An 18,998-nucleotide genomic window follows, 5' to 3' on the forward strand; every position below is an offset into this window, starting at 1 on the left:
TCACATGCACACACAAGCACAACATACAACAGGGGTCATAAAGCAGATCTGAGAGGGGTCGTGAAGATGATTACTTCAGTTCTCTTAAAAATGAATGGAAGCAATTTTAAACACACAGGGCCCTTGCACGCAACTGCTGTCATCCATTGACCTTTGGTCACTCCACACTAATGTAGTAGTCACAATTACACAGGAAAATCACCAGTATCTAGTGAGTTAAGTACCAATCATCAATAGCATTTAATCTTAGTCAGAGAATGTGACCACAATGGTGAACATCAACAGGAAGCTGACAAGAAAATTATGGGTAATGACAAGTAAGGGGGAAAGGGATGGGGACACAGGGGGAAAATTGGTGTTTTACCAGCAAGGCGGTTAACAGAAGAACTATGGTGAAGATATACAGAAGAGATATTAAAAGCTAGCGAAAGTGCATCCCGAGTAGTGTTGGTAGCCAGTGTAGTGAAAAGCTCAAATGGAGAAGCACAACTGGTGCTATGGCGACAACATACTGCATACTGTTGACATGGGTTAGCCTCTCAATGAGAGAAGGAATGTTAAAAGAGAGATACAGGAAAAAAGATGTGAGTTAATGATGTGACTAAAACATGTTGAATACATCGGCCATTACAACTGATAACACACTCTCAGAGCTACCATGATATCAGCAGGTTAAAAGACTGATACTGCCATTATAAAACCATGCATATTGCACACTTGTATCACTGGAACACAATACCATAAACTGAGACATGTTAAAAGCAATGCAAAATAGAAAAAAAAACAACCCCAAAACCCAGAGACAGGAAATGAAAAATTAAGGCTGTTCAACCCAGAACAAGATCATTTAAAAATGTGATTAGTTTTGAATTTTGATTATCTCAGACTGAAAGTGACTGGACAGTTGGAGTGAAGAAAAGTTTATAAGAGCTTGACATGACTGCTGGTAAAATCAAATTTTGACAATTTATTCTCTCCTCCCTGCTTGCTCGCTTGCTCACCATCATGAAGATTACCACATAGATGCAAACATGCATATGAAGGCACAAATATGCAACACACATATCTACACTGTTCTGTACAGCTCACATGCAAGCTTGCACACACTAATCTCCAGTCATCTATTGGAGACTCATTACTGGCTTTGTTATCATGCACCATCAGAGTTCTGTACAATGTAATCATGCCACTGCAGTTTAAGGGAGGAAAAGACTTAATTTTCACAACCAAAGGTAAATTGCCACTTAATTAAAAAATATATACATGTTTTAGTACAAAGATTCACAACCATTTCAGATCCTGTACAAACATCCTAAACCAAACGAAGCAAAAGTGAGGTGCACATACATGCTTGTTTTCCAAACAATTTTGTCAGCTGTGGCTTCACAGATAGCAGGAACATTTGATTGATAACATACCATAAGGAAGGCACACGTCCTTCTGTGAGAAAAAATGTTGCATAGAAATAAAATGTCAACCTTCTCATGTATATTCTCTTGTTAGACTTTGATAATTTGATCCATTTATCAAAATTGCCAAGAATCACAAAAACTTATACAATATATGTTTTGACAATTCACATGTGCAAACTTTGTAATGTCAAGCATAGTTTCTCTTCCTACCCTATCCTATTAAACTTTAGTCTGTCACTTGTGTCTTTCAAGAAGGAATACATCAGCCAATAACACATGCTCTGCCCACATATTAAAAAAAAAAATTCACAAATCAGTATTGCTCGCAGCTTTAGTGAAATCGTTGTTTATCAGCTGATGTTACTTCAGAAAAAGATTGAAATATATGTGCAGATAAGAAAGCTAGTGTTGTTATCTTTCTGGCCTTTTAGGAGAACTTGTCATCAAACACTGTGCATCAAGAGAAATAAAGATGAAAGGCCTAACAGTATGCTTCATTAGCTGCACAGGACAACTCTTATGACAAAACAAAAAAAGAAGTTATTAAGTAAACCATAACATTCATGCTGGTATAGACATTTTCTTGCCTTGCAGGCATATTCTGTCACATTTAACTTCAATGAGTTATGCATAGTTTAAGCAAAGAGTTTTGTCCACTGTTTCTTTTTTTTTTTTGGTTTAATGTTACAATTAAAATTTAACATCTCCTTCAGGTTTATTGTACTTAAATTAATTTAGACCAAGTCCTGATCATGATGCCAAGAATACTGAAATCCTGATGAGCACAAATGTAAAGATATAAGCTGAATGTGTAGCGAATCATTTAGGGAGAGATGCAAAAAAGCACTATCAAGAGCTATTTACAAAAACATACATGGATGATTACACCTGAGAAAAAGGTGAGCATTTCCACTGCAACATTTATTTTCTGTAGAGTTTTCCTCACCAGTTTTGCTCCTCATTTACTGACACTTTCTTCTTTGGTTTCACTTGTGCGTGCTAGTGTTCTATCCCAGTGGTTCTCATTTTTTTATTAAGTAGCTATGGCGGACCACCAGCCTTGCTTCTTAAATGTGTACTAAACAAGTTTGCCCGCGGACCACACTGCAGTCTAAGTCTTTGAATACAATGGCCAAAACAGTTCTTAGGAATAGGAAGTCTACATACAAAATTTCAAAATATTAACACCATACAAAGAACTTATAAATATGATATACTATCCAAAAGTCTGTGTACTACCAATAAGTTTTCTTGAAGCCTTTTTGCTTCCTGAAGGGGCAATTCAGCAGCCAAGAGCATAAATTTACAAGAAATGATTAGCCACACATCCTAGAAAGATTGAGTTCAACAAATGTCCCTCCCAATCTTCCTGTGATTTATTACTTCGCTCTCAGTAGTGTACAAAAACAGAATATTCATTCACAAGCGTACAATGTTATCGTAACAAAGGTAGCCATTAATTAGAACTTATTTAGTTATATGCCAACCAGCATTGATAGCATTCACTCTTTACCATTCCGAAAATGACTATTCAACTTCATGTACACTGCTTAACTCCGCATTATAATATTCTGTAAATGTTACTCTTTACAACCTTTCCCATGATGAGGAACCTTTTTCACACCCTTCCTTTTGTAATACCATGTTACTCTCAACTCTTGTTCTTGTTATCTGGTTCCTCTTTTTGTTTTCTGTATTTGATTTTATGCTTTGTTGAGTACGGTTGTTATTTTTTATATATATTTGTTCACTTTATTTGTTCTTCATTTGTTATGAGCATTGGAATGGATTGCGCATCAAATGTCATCATCATCATGCTCATGCTGTCCATGTTTCATTCTTGCTCCTAATCGCTAAGAGCATGCTTCTTAGGACTGTGCGTATGCGCTTTATAAATTTTGCATTTATTATTATTAATATACTACTATACCAGATGGTATATGTAAACATGCAAACTGCCAAATATTTGCAGCATTGAACTAGCCAGATGTTTCTGATGTCTTTGATGAGATGTTTTCTTGACACTGAATCTTTCAATCTCTTATGGTATTTTACCTGCACTATGGACACTAATACTTGTTGGAGACTTGTAGTCTTTAAGCTGCAACAGGTTACAATGTGCAGAACCTAGTCTGCTATATAGCATTTAGTCATTTAAGCTGTTTGTATGGTTATCTAACCAACTGTAAAGATTTTAATCTTTCAAACTGTCACACGACCTTGTGTGGTACCCAACCAACTGCACAGAATTGAGTCTTTTAAACTGTGACACATTACCTTGTGTAATATGTTGGGTACTGCTGGAAAATATTTTAAAGCTTATCCTGCAACTTCCTATTTGTTAAATTCTTATTACAGTGCCATATAACATTTATTGGCCAACTGGCCACATGCTGTTTATTACAATGAGTCATGGTCCATGGTGGCCATGATGTTTATTACCATGACTCTGGAACATGATGCTTAGCATTAAGAACCTATGCATAGCAATATTATTAAACTTGTCACATACTATCCACAACAATCCATTCTGTGAAAACATGCCACAATTACCCAACAGTAACAACACTCTGATATACAATGCTTACAACATTCAATCTTCTTCATAGCATTCACTTGAAGGACATTCATTTGCCAGCATAGTCATTGACATGGCCTTTGGATGTGAACCTTCACATTAAACCCATCTAGCTCAGTTTGGCCTCATGGCACCTGCACAAGTCTGCTTCATGATCTGGCTTGCCATTGTGAGCTTTAAAAGCAAAATGTTTTCAAAACCTTGGAAGACAGTGTCCGATATTAAAACTCTCCTGCTGTGTGACTCATAAGAATGATGTATGATCAACAGGTTCTTTTGATCTGTTGTTATTTTTCACCACAAACTGACAGAAAAAAGGCCTTGTTAACTATCCCAGACAATACAGATAAGCACATAAGGAGACTGTAATATCATTCTATCATGATTAGAAAGCAGTGTGCTGATGTTTCTGAAGACGATTTTCATACACACTTAAAACAGTAAAATTCTTAGTAGTGGCTGACCAAGGTTCCAGTAATGTCCTAGCAACACTGGGATTTGGGAAGTTGTTTGTGCAAAGCTGGTCAACCTTCTGACTGCTCTGTGCTGCTTGGATAATGTACAAACCACTCCTAGCATTTAGTCTTAACTTGCAAAGTTTCTTTTTTGGTTGCTGAAAGCAATTATCATGTGTCATAATCTTCAATATTACTGAAAACTATCACAATCTCTGTTCATAATGCTTGCATATGCATTTGCAGCAAATGGTTGATGACTGTTTCAACTTGTTGCAGATTTACACACTGTATTCCATCTGGAGTGTAAAACTGAAATAAGAGCAGCACAACACACAGGTTTGTGTTTAGCATTTTATGACTTGAGGCCTACTGCATCCAATGGCACTGACATCATTCAAAAAATGAATTCTTAAGACATGATTCTGGCTTTCCTCCCTTCACTTGCCCTTCACTTGACTCTCTCCACTCTTCTCATGATGCTCTTCCCTCACAGTTTTGGCTGGTTGGAATATCACTTGATAGTTAATCTCTTCACTCACACAGGGTATGGTTGACTGGACTATCACATGATAGTCAAGCTGCATCATTCACCAAATTAGGTTGTTTCTGGTCTGAAGGATGTGCACAGCAAGCTGGCTGGAAGCAGTACAGGACACATCAAATACAGCCCCATTTATTCTCACTCTCTTGTTGTGATACTTCTGGCATTTGATGTTTTTATTAATGGAAAATAAAAAAGTTTTTCCCAAATGTTAATTCCTCCAGTGAATTTTTTTCATTCAGCTGGCTAAGTGCTGTTTTGCAGGTGTGATTATGATCTTTTGTTGCAGCTGCAAATGAAAGACATAACCCCTTATTACAGTCTTCAAAGCATTTATCCTTCTCGCCCGACTTTTGTGTCCATGCCGCAGCCAGCTTAAGGTGTTTGCAAGCATACGCAACCTTCTCTAAACAAGCAGTGAGACAATCTTTCCATACGTTCCAACATTAATGCAAGTAAGGACAGTTAAGACTGCTTGAAATGAAGGGAGACAATATGTTTGAAAAGGATCACACAAGATTTTGTGTATCAACCAGAAATGAGATGCCAAATGTTCGAATTATGTACACACTGCTTTATGAAATGATGTACTTTTGTCTGAGCCAAGTTAAATTATGAAATAGTGGAGGTGGGAGATGGAAGCAAAACAAAGCAATGACTAAGCATGCTTCACTGTGTTATATTCACCTTGTGCTGACCATGAGGCTTCTGTTGCTTCTGTGGCATGTCATTCTATCGACACATACGATTGAAAAAAATGGTAAATCAAGCACATTCTTTTGCATATAAGGACAGAAAGACCGTATTTAGTGCAGAAATGACACTTTTTTGGCACAGGAACAGCATTATACAATGAAAGATATATCTGTGTACATATGTCACACATTTGTGCCACCGTAGTTTTGAGGGGTTTTTTTGTTGTTGAGAAATCTGAAGTCTAGCAGATGTTGGGTGTGGTCCAGGAAAATGTGGCGATCAGACCTCACAGTTTTTATACATATCTATTCCTGTTGCTTAGTGTTAAGATCGATCACCTTTAGGTACTTCGGTTCCCTACTATCTGAATTGTACACCATCGACAATAAGCTTTGCTTGTTTGACAGAATCTACATAGTACTGTTTTGGCCACCAGTTTTACATTCAGGGTCACTGGGCCAAGACAAAAATTATGTCACACCTTCACTTAAACCACCAACACTACCGCCATAAGCATTATCTCCTCCTGATCATGTACATCTCTCTTGGTGCATGACAAAGTAATGCTCTTATCTGCAACTACAGAGAGCGATATTGGAAGAAGCCAGCAATACTGCTACAATCATGAGCAACTGCAGCACTCTCTTACACCTTACAGAGCCGTGTTGTACTCATCTGTTTCATTTCCCTGACTACGTGCAATTCTCTCATTCAAATCCCTGAGCACCTCCTCCACCTCTGCACTCTCCAGCATGCTCTTGGATAGTGTCAGCTCCTGATTTAAGTCAGAGGAATACCCTGCTTGTGCTCTCACAGTTACTGCTTGAGCGCCTAGCTGAGATGAATGTGACTGTTCTTGAGAAGACAGACTTAAAATGTTTGTCAAGTGATCAGACGCTCCTCGCCGATGATGTGTGGTGTCTGGTGTCTGTGCCAGGTCAAGAGAAGCAGACCGTGTGTGTTGTGAGGGATTTCTGCCATCAATGGGACCATGCCGCTGTTGATAGCGCCCTGTGCCGATGACTTGTTGTACTGACTCTGCCGTGATGACAGGCTCTGAAAAAGACACATCTGCAACGTCTGCTCCTCCGTTGCCACCAGTGTCATCAAATGACAGTCTTGGTCGCCGGTGGGTACTGGCACGAGAGCGGTATGTGGGAGGCATGGAGTCGGTACCTGGTGGGAAAGTTATATGTACACCTGAGTGAATAGTAGATGCTCGTGACCGATAAGATGGTGGTGGTGAGCCAGGTAAACTGTAATTCTCGGCAGTGGTGTTGGGTATACTAGTTGTTGTTGTTGTTGTTGCTGCTGTTGGTATTATTATTATTATTATTATTATTATTATTATTATTATTACCAATATTGTTATTATTGGATGACTGAGCTAAAGCTAGCTGACTACTGTATTCTTGCATGGAGGCAGCATAAGATGGAGGTGGTCGTGGATATTGAAACTCTGGGTACAGCATACCTGAAACAAAGTAACTTTGGGTTAATCTCTGAATGCAGCATGATTAAAACAAAATAATGGTGTGTTGAACAGCACTCTACCTGCTGACTGCTATGTCTGAAAGTCTACACACTCAAGAACAAATATGCAGTATCTTACTTCCCCCCAAATACTCTGAAACTGATTAGATTAAAACTGATTAGATATGAAAATAGTTTGAGAAGTTAAGAAGTTAATGCAATGAGAAAAAAAAATTAAATGGCTATAGGGGAAAAAAAGGTACAACACAGCAGATTGGTTGTTTCCTGAATAAAAAAAGCAAAGAAAAAAGAAAATTTCTGGCCATTGCCGAAAAAAAAAAAATAAAGAGTGAAACATGTTTCTGTCACTTTTAAAATCAATAATGTGAGCAGGCAAGCTGTTCACAGGGAGCTCACAACCCACCCACTAACCCAGCCAAACATGCTCTCTCTCTCACACACACATGCAGGTTCTGTTGCATAAATATTAAAACTCTAATTTCTTCTCTTATCTTTTTATCTCTTGTGGATATAGACATTTGCAGTCATGTGTCTGTACACTCATGTGTGCATATGCATGTGCATGCACATAAATATACATGTGACTGCATGCACACACACACACACACACAAATATACTCATGTAACTGCACACACACACACACAAATACACATGGAACTGCACATACACATATCATCTTGTCTATTCAAATCTGTGTTCATGGTGTGCTAGATGGGTGATATTTGTCAAGAAATTGCAGATGAAACATTACTTGTATGAAAGATTGAAAAGCAATATAAAGGAAACTACAAATGCGTATTTACTGCTTATTTGTCAGTTTTGAAATACCGTTATGGAGCACCACTTACCTCCATACCAGTTTCCATCCCGCTGCCTATGAATGCGAGGTCGACGTCGCTCTCGACGTCCACCGTTGCTAAATTCTCCGATGCTAAGTAAGGCATGCAGAGGTTCATGACCTCGTGGTGTACATTTCCAGCCCACTGCCACCACAATCACTAGCAGCACTCCCAGACCTACACACAAAACACTAACAGTTCAGCATTAAGGCATGTTTTAAATTGATGATCTCAAAACAAAAAAACACAGTCACTAGTAGCACTCCCAGACCTACATATATAACACCAACGGTTCAGCATTAAAGCATAATTTGAACTGATGATCTTAAACAAAAACCTGGATGGAATCAGACTGAAGACAATCCTTCACCATGAAGTCTTCTTCCTATGCTGCTCAAAACAATGGAAAGGTCACCATACATTTTTATTGTGTTTGTACCAACAGAAAATTTCTTCAAAATCATTTTTAGTGAATTTGTTGTGTGGGTGAGACTTAACATGAATTTGATGACAATCCAGTTTGGTCTTATGTGTGCTCAGTAAAGCAGTCAAGCAAAAAACAAAAAAAAGAAAAAAGGAAAAAGTCATTTAACCCACAAAAAATGTCCAAGCAGTTATATAGCATTTTTCCAAAGCACAGAGCACTTTACAAATAAGAAAACTGCAAACAGACCAATTTTAAATAATAATAACAAATAATAAAAACCATATGAATTATGTAGTCCACAATCACACTAAGGAAGGAGAATGATTTCAGCACTTAAGTAAAAGACATGAACAGAATATAAAAGACAGAAGAAGAAAACTCTGGAGACAATTAATAAAAGACAAACATAGAAGAGGAATCGAGAAACAAACAGTAAATCTGGACTTAAATGGGGTAAAAAAAAATCGGCCTGAGGAAGGTTTATGAGGATACCTGCAATTTGATCCTCTTATTCCCATGATTCAGGTGTTTGCTAGAACCTTCCCTTTTTACATCAACCTCTTCCTTGGAAGAAAGAATATCACTTGTATGTTATGCACGACAGATCCCTGTACAACATCTCTAAGGTGCAAAAGGCATGTGCCATTATTCATCCTATAGTATGAAAATCACACTGAGATAGAGAGAGAGTATCATCATGCCATAAAAAACAGTGCATTTTCTTCTCTCTCAAATGACCGAGATTAGTTCATTACACTGTGCAAGAGAGTAACTCCTAAAACTTGTGACAACAACCCACTGGCTCATCTATCTGCAGGATACACGAATCTTCAAACATCCTTCTCACCTGTGATTATGAAGAAGTGATGTTTATGAGGTGCATTGATACACTAAGTTTTTCAAGGGTGTAAATGCTTTGCAGCCCTGAGGACTGACACTCAACATTGAAGTTAGGCTAAGTCAATGACTAGAAATTTCCCCAGTATTAGAAAATGGATTGATCAGCAAAGTACAAGATGGCAAAAGTAAAGGGTTGGACTGAGACTTGTATATGTGGTGCCCTAGAAATGCTGGACTCTATAGTTTACTGTAGCACATCCAGTAGGCTGGATTATACAGTTCACTGTAGCACCTCCAGTAGGCTGGAATATAACATTCATTGTAGTACCTCCAGTAGGCTGGTACCCTTCTACCTTTACAGGCAGGCTACAAGTGCATTTTCCAGTTTATAAAACTCCTACAAATTCATGTTGCATCGTGACACACTAGTACTTAAAAAGTTGTGTGTCGCATTTATTACCACACTCACCCAATTTATCTGCTGAATAATGCATGACCTGCCCTAAGGTGACCATTAACTTTTTTTTCATTTCTCTTCCCGACCTTTTCCAGTAAAATTTAAGAACAGACCTACATCAACTTGTAAGTATACTGGCAAATATCAACTGAATATCAAGAACTCAAAATAATAAAACAATAAACAGTGAAATTAGGTTTATGAGACTTGATCTTGTGAAAATAGTTCTAGGTGATAGTGAGAGTATGAAAGATATATCAGAGGTGAGTTTTAATTAGCTGTTTCAAATCCCCTAAAGGGGCTGCCTGGTGGAGTTGCAAGGTGAAAGTGTTACAAGCAGAGGGATCAGTGTATGTTAAGCTTCTAGGGCCAGCAGAAATGAGTGCAGGGAATGTAGCATCCGAGTTAGTCAAAGGAAGTGCAGGGAATATGGAGTGGGAGTGACTTAAGGAAGTGGACAGGGTGGCCACTGGAGAGCGAGGCAGAAGAATAGTGATCAGGCACAGCGATGGAGACTTAAGACTGTAAGTGATACAGCTGGTGATAGTCCAGTTTCTAATACAGTGGGTGACAGGCAGTTTAGTTTGCAAGTGATACAGTCGGCGACAGACTGTCAAGTTTATAAGTGATACAATCGGTGACAAGCAGTCCAGTGAAGTAAATGGAGGATAGTGACCTGATCAACCTAATATCCCTAGTGCACCAGACGAGCCACAGCATTCTGAATACGTTGAAGGGTGGGGAGTGCCACAACAGGCAGGCCAGCAGGGAGGAAGTTGCAATAATGCAGGCGTGAACAAACAAAAACAAAAACAAAAACGGGAGGGGGGTAACAACTAGCACAGCGGTGACGTGAATACTCAGACAGTGACGGATAGTGGAGAGTCGGAGATGGTGGCAAAAGCCGATATTCTTCTCCAAAGAGATGTGGGACTGCATGGAAAGGGTGAATTCAGAACGACGGCAAGAGCGATGACGCTGTAGACTTGATGTAAGAGGGTAAGGCGTTGCCTAGTGCCAGTGAATGATGCTACAGTTTTTTCAGGGTTCTGCTGCACTTTGTGTTTATTCACTCAGTTCTGGATGTCAGGAGAGCAGTGACTGAATGTGAAGACAAGGTTGTCAACTTCCACCAGTGGAGAGCTGACACGTCCCTGCGTGACGTTTTCGAAGGCGAGAATTATAATGGAGGTCGTGGAGTTCGATGGTCAATGACAAAGGCTGCTTGTAACGAGTGTAGAAGGCGAAACCCGGGACATAACCATTGGAAACGTTATGGGAAAGGCTGTGAGGAACGGAAACAATTGAAACAAATCTGAGATCAGTCGCGGGGGTAGCTTTGGAACTGCGTTTTGAATGCCGAAAATGGAACATGGTCGGTTGATCAGAAGGTCAAGCTCTAGGGTATAAAACGCGGAGACAAATCATGGACGCATAAAAGCACCACAACCAACGCACCGTCAGTGGCGCAGAGGAGGTCAGAGTCAGACGGAGAAAAGTAGGATGTCCGAGCTAGTACGATGGATGAAAAGGTCAGAACAATCGCAAGGCGGTGGAAAGACAATGTAGACAGTAACCGACCCTGAGCTAGTACGATAGATGAAAAGATGGTCAGAACAATGACAATGGAGGAAAGACAACTGTAGGGAGTAAATGCAGCCTGACTCACTTCAATTGTGTGTGTGCCGGTCAAACAATAAATGTCTAGATGGACTGTAACCCACTTTCTCAGGCTGTCTATTGAAAGCAATAAAACACTCCTTTAGCTTTCCAATCCTTCCTCTCTCTTGAAAAAAAAAATCTGTTGATCTACAAGTTTCTTCGCGCGCTTAGGCTGAAGACAGTTGTACAAGTTACTGAGCCGACGTGAATGGGTGTATTATGAGGGTGCATGGGGTTGAGAGTTGACGGGGGGGGAGGCAGTAGGTATTTTTAAATTACTCCCACAACAGGCACTCTCTGTCAGACAGAAATCCAAGACAAAATGATTGTACAGAGACTCAGAAAATACTGACATTCATCTTGCTTTTGTCATTAGTCTGGCCATTTTGTCATTCAACAAACTCTATACCATATTTCGCTGGGAAGCCTTGCCCTCTAGGGTTGGTATTGGTGCTTGAGGACATGAGGGGCGCATCCATGTCTTCCTCCCCCTTTCCCCTACAGAATGCGAAAAACTAAATAAAAATCAACCCCTGGCCTCCAGTATCATGTTTATAATCCATCCATGTTACAGATGCGATGTCACTAGTAGGTCACAAAGAGCAGGACTCAATATTTCAAACTACAGACTTGAATGAACGGGATGGGGAACGAGTTGGCATTATAGGGGAATAAAAGCAGGAACTGAGTATGAGTGCCTAGTATTATACAGCAATGAATTCCAGAACCAGGATTCATAGTAGGAAAAGAAATGCAGGTACATATACAAAGTTATGAAGGTCCCTATTTTTGAATTTTCTTTTACGCGTATGTCCTTCGGAGGATGATAGTCTCAAATGTGATTATGTTTCGCAAACTATAGGTGGTGATCATAAGTCCCTCCAACACCTCCACACAGGCTAACGTTTCTAAATTTAACCTTTTCTACAGTTCAAGTCATTTTCTAAAATAAAAAAAAATTGGAATAGCACAGAGATGTTATGAGAATCGTGGGTATGAAACCCAGGCCAGCTGACAACGGTAACGTAACAATTCGACAGAAATGGGCTGTCCCGCTCTACTCAGTGTGGTGGGGACTTGATCCATCGCTTCTCTTCCCACTGCCCAGGTCCTCGTTCTTCGACAATCTAACAATCAAAGGATCCATTTTGTTTTTCCACAATCTCTGCCGATAGAGTTTCAGTTGATAGTTCTGGCCTTTTGGCAACACTTCCACGTCTGTATCTCACGCTAAACCTAGGACTAGCTGAAAGCTGTGATAGTATATCCATGGACAAGATTCTTACAGCCATACGCCACAGGGTTCCGAAATATAAATGGGTAGCGATGATAAATGTCATATGAAAGTTAATAGGCTAAGTATTTGTGCACATGACTGCGAGTCAAATAACTTTCACTAAAGAGGTAAGCAGGAAAACAATTCAGTCTTGCCGACGCAGAAACTTTGCGCACGCGACAGAGACATTCAGATGGAGGTGGGAGCGGGGGGAGTTAGAGCTAGGGCCTCGGGGGCACAATACTTTTCACTAAATGGAAATCCGCATACACACGAACACTCTCCCAACCCTGCCGCTGCCCATGCACATTATGTATTTGCTTGCTTCCTGTCACTGACGGGACGGGATACGTTCATATTTACCTCTTGCAGCACGTAACAATGGTAGTCAGGCCCGGCCAAGGACTATGCAGCTAAGCGAAGGGTGTCACATAGCTGGGCAACACTTGATTAAGTCCTGCCACTTTGACACATGAGTTTTGACAGATGGGTGACAGATGTCTCTCATCGCCTGTCAGCCAAGGGCTTACCTAGTGTGTGTCTGAGGTGGGGGGAGAGGCACCAGAAGGAACCCGTTGCTATGTATCCAGCATACCTAAAGGGTGGCAGAAGACATATGGTGGTCACGGTACAACATCCATGATGGAGCCACTCAAATGCTTAATACAACTGCTTTGTAAGTTCTATGTCCATTTTATCGACATCTTAAAATGGAGGTAGACAACTGATGCGACACAATTAAAATTCACTCCTAATGGGCGTCTCAAGTCATTCTTCTGTCTTCGCAATGAGGGTTAAAAAGGAAACCTTCCGTGTGTACACGCGTGCGTCGGAATGTGTCAAGGGGAATATGAAACCTGCGATGTTTGAATGAGCCTGTTTCTAACAGACCTTATCCTGTCTTGCTGCTGCATCAAATAAGAATAATGAGAACTACCACTGATTCTTTAGCGATACTATGCTTCCGCTTGATGTTGGACATGAAGCAGCTCTATTAGGAGTTATTTTACAACATTGCGTAAGTCACTGCAGTTTTTTTTTTCTTGCAAGTTTTTTTTTTACTCTGCAATAGAAGACTACAGCAAACTGCGTAGTCAGTGATCTGTTCACTGACATTCGCAAACTCTGTAGTCAGTGACTACCAATACACGTCAGAACCAAACTGTATTTTTTAAAGGGTTCTCGCTGTGGACAGTCTTCGAAGCTGCACAACAATGACCTTTCCACATTCATAATAAAACTGTCATCGTTCTTTACACACTGGCTTTAATTACATCTTCAAGCCTCTTTGTTTTAAAAGATTAATTATAATCTTAAAACTTGACAAATGCAAATACCCAAGTATTGTCAGGTGGGGAATCGTGAGGTATGGTGTGGTGGGACTAACGGCCCTACACTGATCCAACATTTAATGAAGTACTTTGTGCTCTAGGGTTCATTTTCCTCGAAACATCTTCCCCGCTTATTGTGGATCCATGTGAGTCAACAAGCGTGGACGGGATTCTCTAATCTCTTGTCTACAATCCTGCCTCCTGCTTCTTAATTCTCATTGGTGGCCTCATACAGCGAGGGTTGGTTGCCAAGGGTTCAGATCTCGTCTCGTGCACGCTGTTCTTTCTCTGCATGTGGCATTTGTTTACAGGGCTGGCTGCCTTGTCATGATATATATGTATATCCTTAGTTGATGGCTCGGTGTAGAACAGCAATCCCCCCCCCCCACTGCCACCTTAACTGTCACTGTGTTGACGAGACTTCCGTGACAGTCATGTGTGGTCAAAAAATTGACAATTACATATGCTGTTGCTGCCCCACTGCCACTTCTATTACCACTGATGCTAATACAACTGCAAATCACAGCTACAAATAAAATATAAAAAACTATCGGAGAAAAAGAGAAAAGCTAGAAAAGGATAATTTGGAAGAGGTAGTACTCTGAAGTGACTGCACTGACGCTGATGGCATTCATCTTCTTCTCTACATTAGTAGCTACACTAGCCGGGAACACAAAGAACTCTTAGTTTTGAGACCATTATTATTATTCTGTCTGCGTGTTTATATACTTTGTAAAACGCCTTGAGCTATCATCTGATGGCGGGATAAAGCGCTAAATAAATTAACTTTATTGTTATTACTACGTGTACTTGGGCAATAAAGGGTTGCATTTTTCAATTTCAACTAGTAATTCTTAATAATTTAGTGTTTATTCCTTCGGCTTAATATTTGGTCATCTTATACTCACGTACACTCGCGAGTTGCGAATCCCAGAAATACCCTACCAGTATTTTTCAACATATGCAATTAAAAAAAAAACCCACCGATATAAGCACAGACTTTGAGATAAAGTACTTGTCCTGGGCTTTTCCCTTGTTTTCCTGGTTGTCAACGGTAATGTTTACTTTAGCTACACGCCTCTAGAGCAATATATCAGGAAATGTTTATGAGGTCCTACTACAGACTGCGTAGCTACAGGCTTGTTATTATTAAACCCGCTTGTACTGGTGGCATTGTTACCACCCAGTAACGACCTAGATAATGTTTAACCTTTCGAGACCCACAGTAAGGACCTAGATACCCATAGTAATGGCTTCTACTAGACATCAATGGTTTGATTCTATGAGACCGACAGTAACAGCCTAAAAAGTACCAACATATTGATGCCCGCATTAACAACCTACAATAGATGTGGATTGCTAACCCTAAGACATAATAACCAAAATAAATAAGCTTTTAGTTGAGTGCTCAGCCTAATGCGATCGCTGTTATTATTTCTATTTCCTTGCTCAAGGTGTGTCGGGCTGCTCAAGGAAAGACGCTTTGTTAGGCTGTTTAAGGACATTTGTCTTAATAAAGATATGAGACATTCTCACACATACACGCGCGCGCGTGCGAAAAAAAGATACAGACAAATGTACACAGAGAGGATGGAGGAAACTGGAGACGAATACCTGGAGAAGACCTCCGACGGTCAACATTTTGAGATATGGCTCTTGTCCAAAATGTAAGTTTATGAGCTAAAGCCTGGACAACGAAAAGTTTACACACCGTGAACACAGACACAAACCCAAGTGTTTTTCCAACTAAACACTGCTGAGCAAAAACAATGTACACTAACAAACAGCACAATGAAACCACAAATACAAGCCTGAGTGGTCGCTTGACACGCACACAAACTCACGCAAGCACGCATACCCTCTCACACATCTAATATGTCGTATATATATATTTAACTTACCTATGAACATGATGGCAAGAAAGAGAAAGCTGCTGCCGGCCGCATGCAGTGCGGCAAGCACTATGCCAGTGACGACGCACAGTACACCCAGCAGAGACAGCACCACCAGCACCCACCGGAAGGAAGTAAGCGTCAGTAAGCACTTGACGCACGGCTCCTTGCAACGCCCGCCGTCCGCGGTTGTCGTCGTCGTCGTCGACGTGGTTGACTGCGTACGTCCCCGCCGCTGTTGCTGTTGCTGCTGTTGCGAGCTCGCCGTGTCCCTTCGACTGTGGGTGCGGCCGTGTTGGCGGGCCTGGTGCTGGCGTGAGCGCTGGTGGCGGCCGGCACCGCCGGCGGGTCGGTGGTGGTTGGGTCGGGGAGAGATGAGATGGCCGGCGCTGTGCGAGTGCACGATATCCGGTAAGCTCTCCGAGGCACATCGCGCGCCAGACTCACCCCGATTCCAACCTCGGTCGTCAGGATGTGGTACCCGGGGGGTCCGAGCTCGCTGGTGGGTCTGGCCGTGTGGCCAGGCAAAGGCAGCGCTGGGTGTCTAGCGGCAAGATGCAAGCTGGACCCACCGGCCGAGGGGTAGAGTGCTGGCAGCATGGCGGGGGTCAGGTGCTGTTCCTGCGTATTCGGGGGGACCGGCCCCCGATGGTAGACCCCCGGGAAGTGTGGGACCGTGGCAGGTAGCCCCCCGGGATCCGAGTCTCTCATGGGCGGAAAGGCTGAAGAAGCCAGGATGTCAGGACGGCTGACCACCGACTGGCACAGAAAGGACGTTCCAGCGCTGGCGACTGGCACGGGTGGCGCTGCACGTCGGCCAAACGCCGAGGACGCCGCTGTGGTAAGCGTGACTGTACTCTGTGCTACCGCTTGTCGGCGGTGTTCCATAAGGCACGCGCCGTCACAAGGGGGCCATGGCGTCGCGGGAGCTTTCTGCTGGGAAAAACGATCTGAGTTACTTCTCCTCTATTGACAGGCGGAATGAATGGTTTGGTTGGCCCTGCTGTCATCTGAACGCCGATAACCACGACACAAAATAGTCTGTGTCAGTTCTGTACTTTGAGGCAAGCCACAGCAGCTTACGACACGCTGGTCCTGACAGAGGTCGAAGGTTTGTCAAGGTCGAACAGTCACATCCTGGCGAAGGCCACAGTCGAGGTGCTATTATATAAAATGTTGGGCTGGATTCTGCCTCCCCCCACGTCACCTCTTCCGCTTCTGTAACTTGCTTAGGCAGGGACGTTTTTTTTTCTCCTTTTTCTGCCCCTCCCTGTAGTGGAATCCCCGTCGTGACACCCGTTAGTAACAATGGGCGTGTTGGCGACACACAAGGGCAGGGATCAGCGCCATGTATATGCGCCCTCGGCCAGAGGTGTGTGTTTGCTGCCCTCCTTCACCTTGTGGTCTTGGGCCGGGGCCAGTGGTGTCCACTCTCTCCCATTTTAAACATCCGTGTAACCCCCTTCACCTTCCTCCCACACACGTACGCGCGCGCACACACACCTCAGTGGGTCAATGGGGCTGCTGGCGCTAGGAGGTTTGTGAACAGAGAGCGGTCATGTCGCTTTTGGGAATATCCGTGTAGTGATCGACTGGACGTGAGCACAACAGCCAAAGTAACGACGTTTAGGAGCCTTGAAAAATGTCCGCAGGAACGTCACCCGTAGTGAAGCTGACTGCAATGCAAAAACGGCAATTCCAGTTAATTTGGCAGGAGACCGTAAACTCACCCGCTTCACCCGCTCGCAACCACGCGTGCATACACACACATAAACGAACAGACAAACAGATGTCGTTTGAAATATATGCAACAAAGAACGATATCATGATAAGAGGAGTCGTCTAATCATTTGATCAGACTGATAATATTGTAACAGATTACAAAAGACTGGTATGCTTTACCTAGGCTACAACTGTTTTTAACAGAATAAAAAAAATGATCACGCCATAAGGTATACGCTGTTATGTCACAAATTAAGGGCAGTCTGTGTATATATATATTGTGGGTCTTGTGGTGTTTGTCGTTATATGGGTGAACGTCATTTCATTCAGAATCAGCGTTGAGGCAGCAGGCATATAGCTCTTAAGTATGGAAACGTAGTAACAACAACGACGACGATGACGACGACGGGGATGATGGATACATATTGAGCGCAGTCTCCCCAGCTAATACCAGGCTTATCGTGCTTTACACACACACTCCTCACAATTTACAACAAGGTAAAAGCGAAGAACTATTACAAAATATACACATCATCCATTACCATATATATATATAAACGCACGCGCGCAGCCACCGTGAATATATTCAATTAAACACCGTCAATAAAAACTCCCACCTCGGCAAATACAAAATGATTCAAAATTAAGAGCTAGTGAAAAACTAGGTCTTTAGTACTTTTCTTTTTAGTTTAAGAATATAATCTATGTGACGAGATCATACAGAAGTACATCCTAGGCATCGGGGCATCATAGAAATACCTTTCCCTCACCAAAACACGTAATACACATCTTTGGGACATTATCATTACTGGTCTGCGCAGTGAGTGCGATCTATCTTGGTCGTGGTGCTGCGCATTTCAAATACCACCCATTATTATTATTCAGAAGGCGGCGATCGGAGGAAGACCTGACAGCGACTCGTATCCACTCTCCCCTAATCCCAAGTTTGCTCTCATCGTGAATGGGTACTGCAGCTCGCAGCAAGCCGCAGCTGAGGGTCAGTGCGTATGCGCCAGTGGGATTCATCGTCACGCGACGCATCGATACAACAGGCGGCGACAAGACGCAACGGTCTGGAGGCGAGTCCCTCAGCACCATACAGCACAGCACACCACATACCCGGCGAAGCTACAGACAAAACTGCTTCTGGAGGGCTATAGTGTCCACAATTTGTCCTAGACCTCGCCCAGGAAATAATTGCCAAAATGCTCTTAAACTGCTTGCGCGAGATGTGGAAATATTTTCAGAGTACTTTGTTATGTCTTGAGCAAAGCTTACCGCAAGATGTGAAAATATTTACAACAGAGTGCTTTGTTACGTCTCGAGCAAATCTTGGTGCAAGCTGTGGAGATATCTGTCAATGTTCTCGCAA

General features: G+C 42.0%; 1 protein-coding gene across 1 annotated transcript; it reads right to left on the reverse strand.

Moving 5' to 3' along the window:
• Nucleotides 1–3,238: 3,238 nt before the first annotated feature.
• LOC112576546 lies at nucleotides 3,239–17,254 on the reverse strand. Its single transcript, XM_025259091.1, has 5 exons — nucleotides 17,234–17,254; nucleotides 15,914–16,448; nucleotides 8,029–8,196; nucleotides 7,046–7,159; nucleotides 3,239–6,993 (listed from the first exon to the last, which is right to left on the reverse strand). The coding sequence occupies exons 1-5, from the start codon at nucleotides 17,252–17,254 to the stop codon at nucleotides 6,338–6,340; spliced, it is 1,494 nt and encodes a 497-aa protein (XP_025114876.1). The 3' UTR covers nucleotides 3,239–6,337.
• Nucleotides 17,255–18,998: the final 1,744 nt, after the last annotated feature.

The sequence above is a fragment of the Pomacea canaliculata genome, linkage group LG1 (assembly GCF_003073045.1).
Source record: "Pomacea canaliculata isolate SZHN2017 linkage group LG1, ASM307304v1, whole genome shotgun sequence".
In the NCBI taxonomy this organism is placed as follows: Eukaryota; Metazoa; Mollusca; class Gastropoda; order Architaenioglossa; family Ampullariidae; genus Pomacea; species Pomacea canaliculata.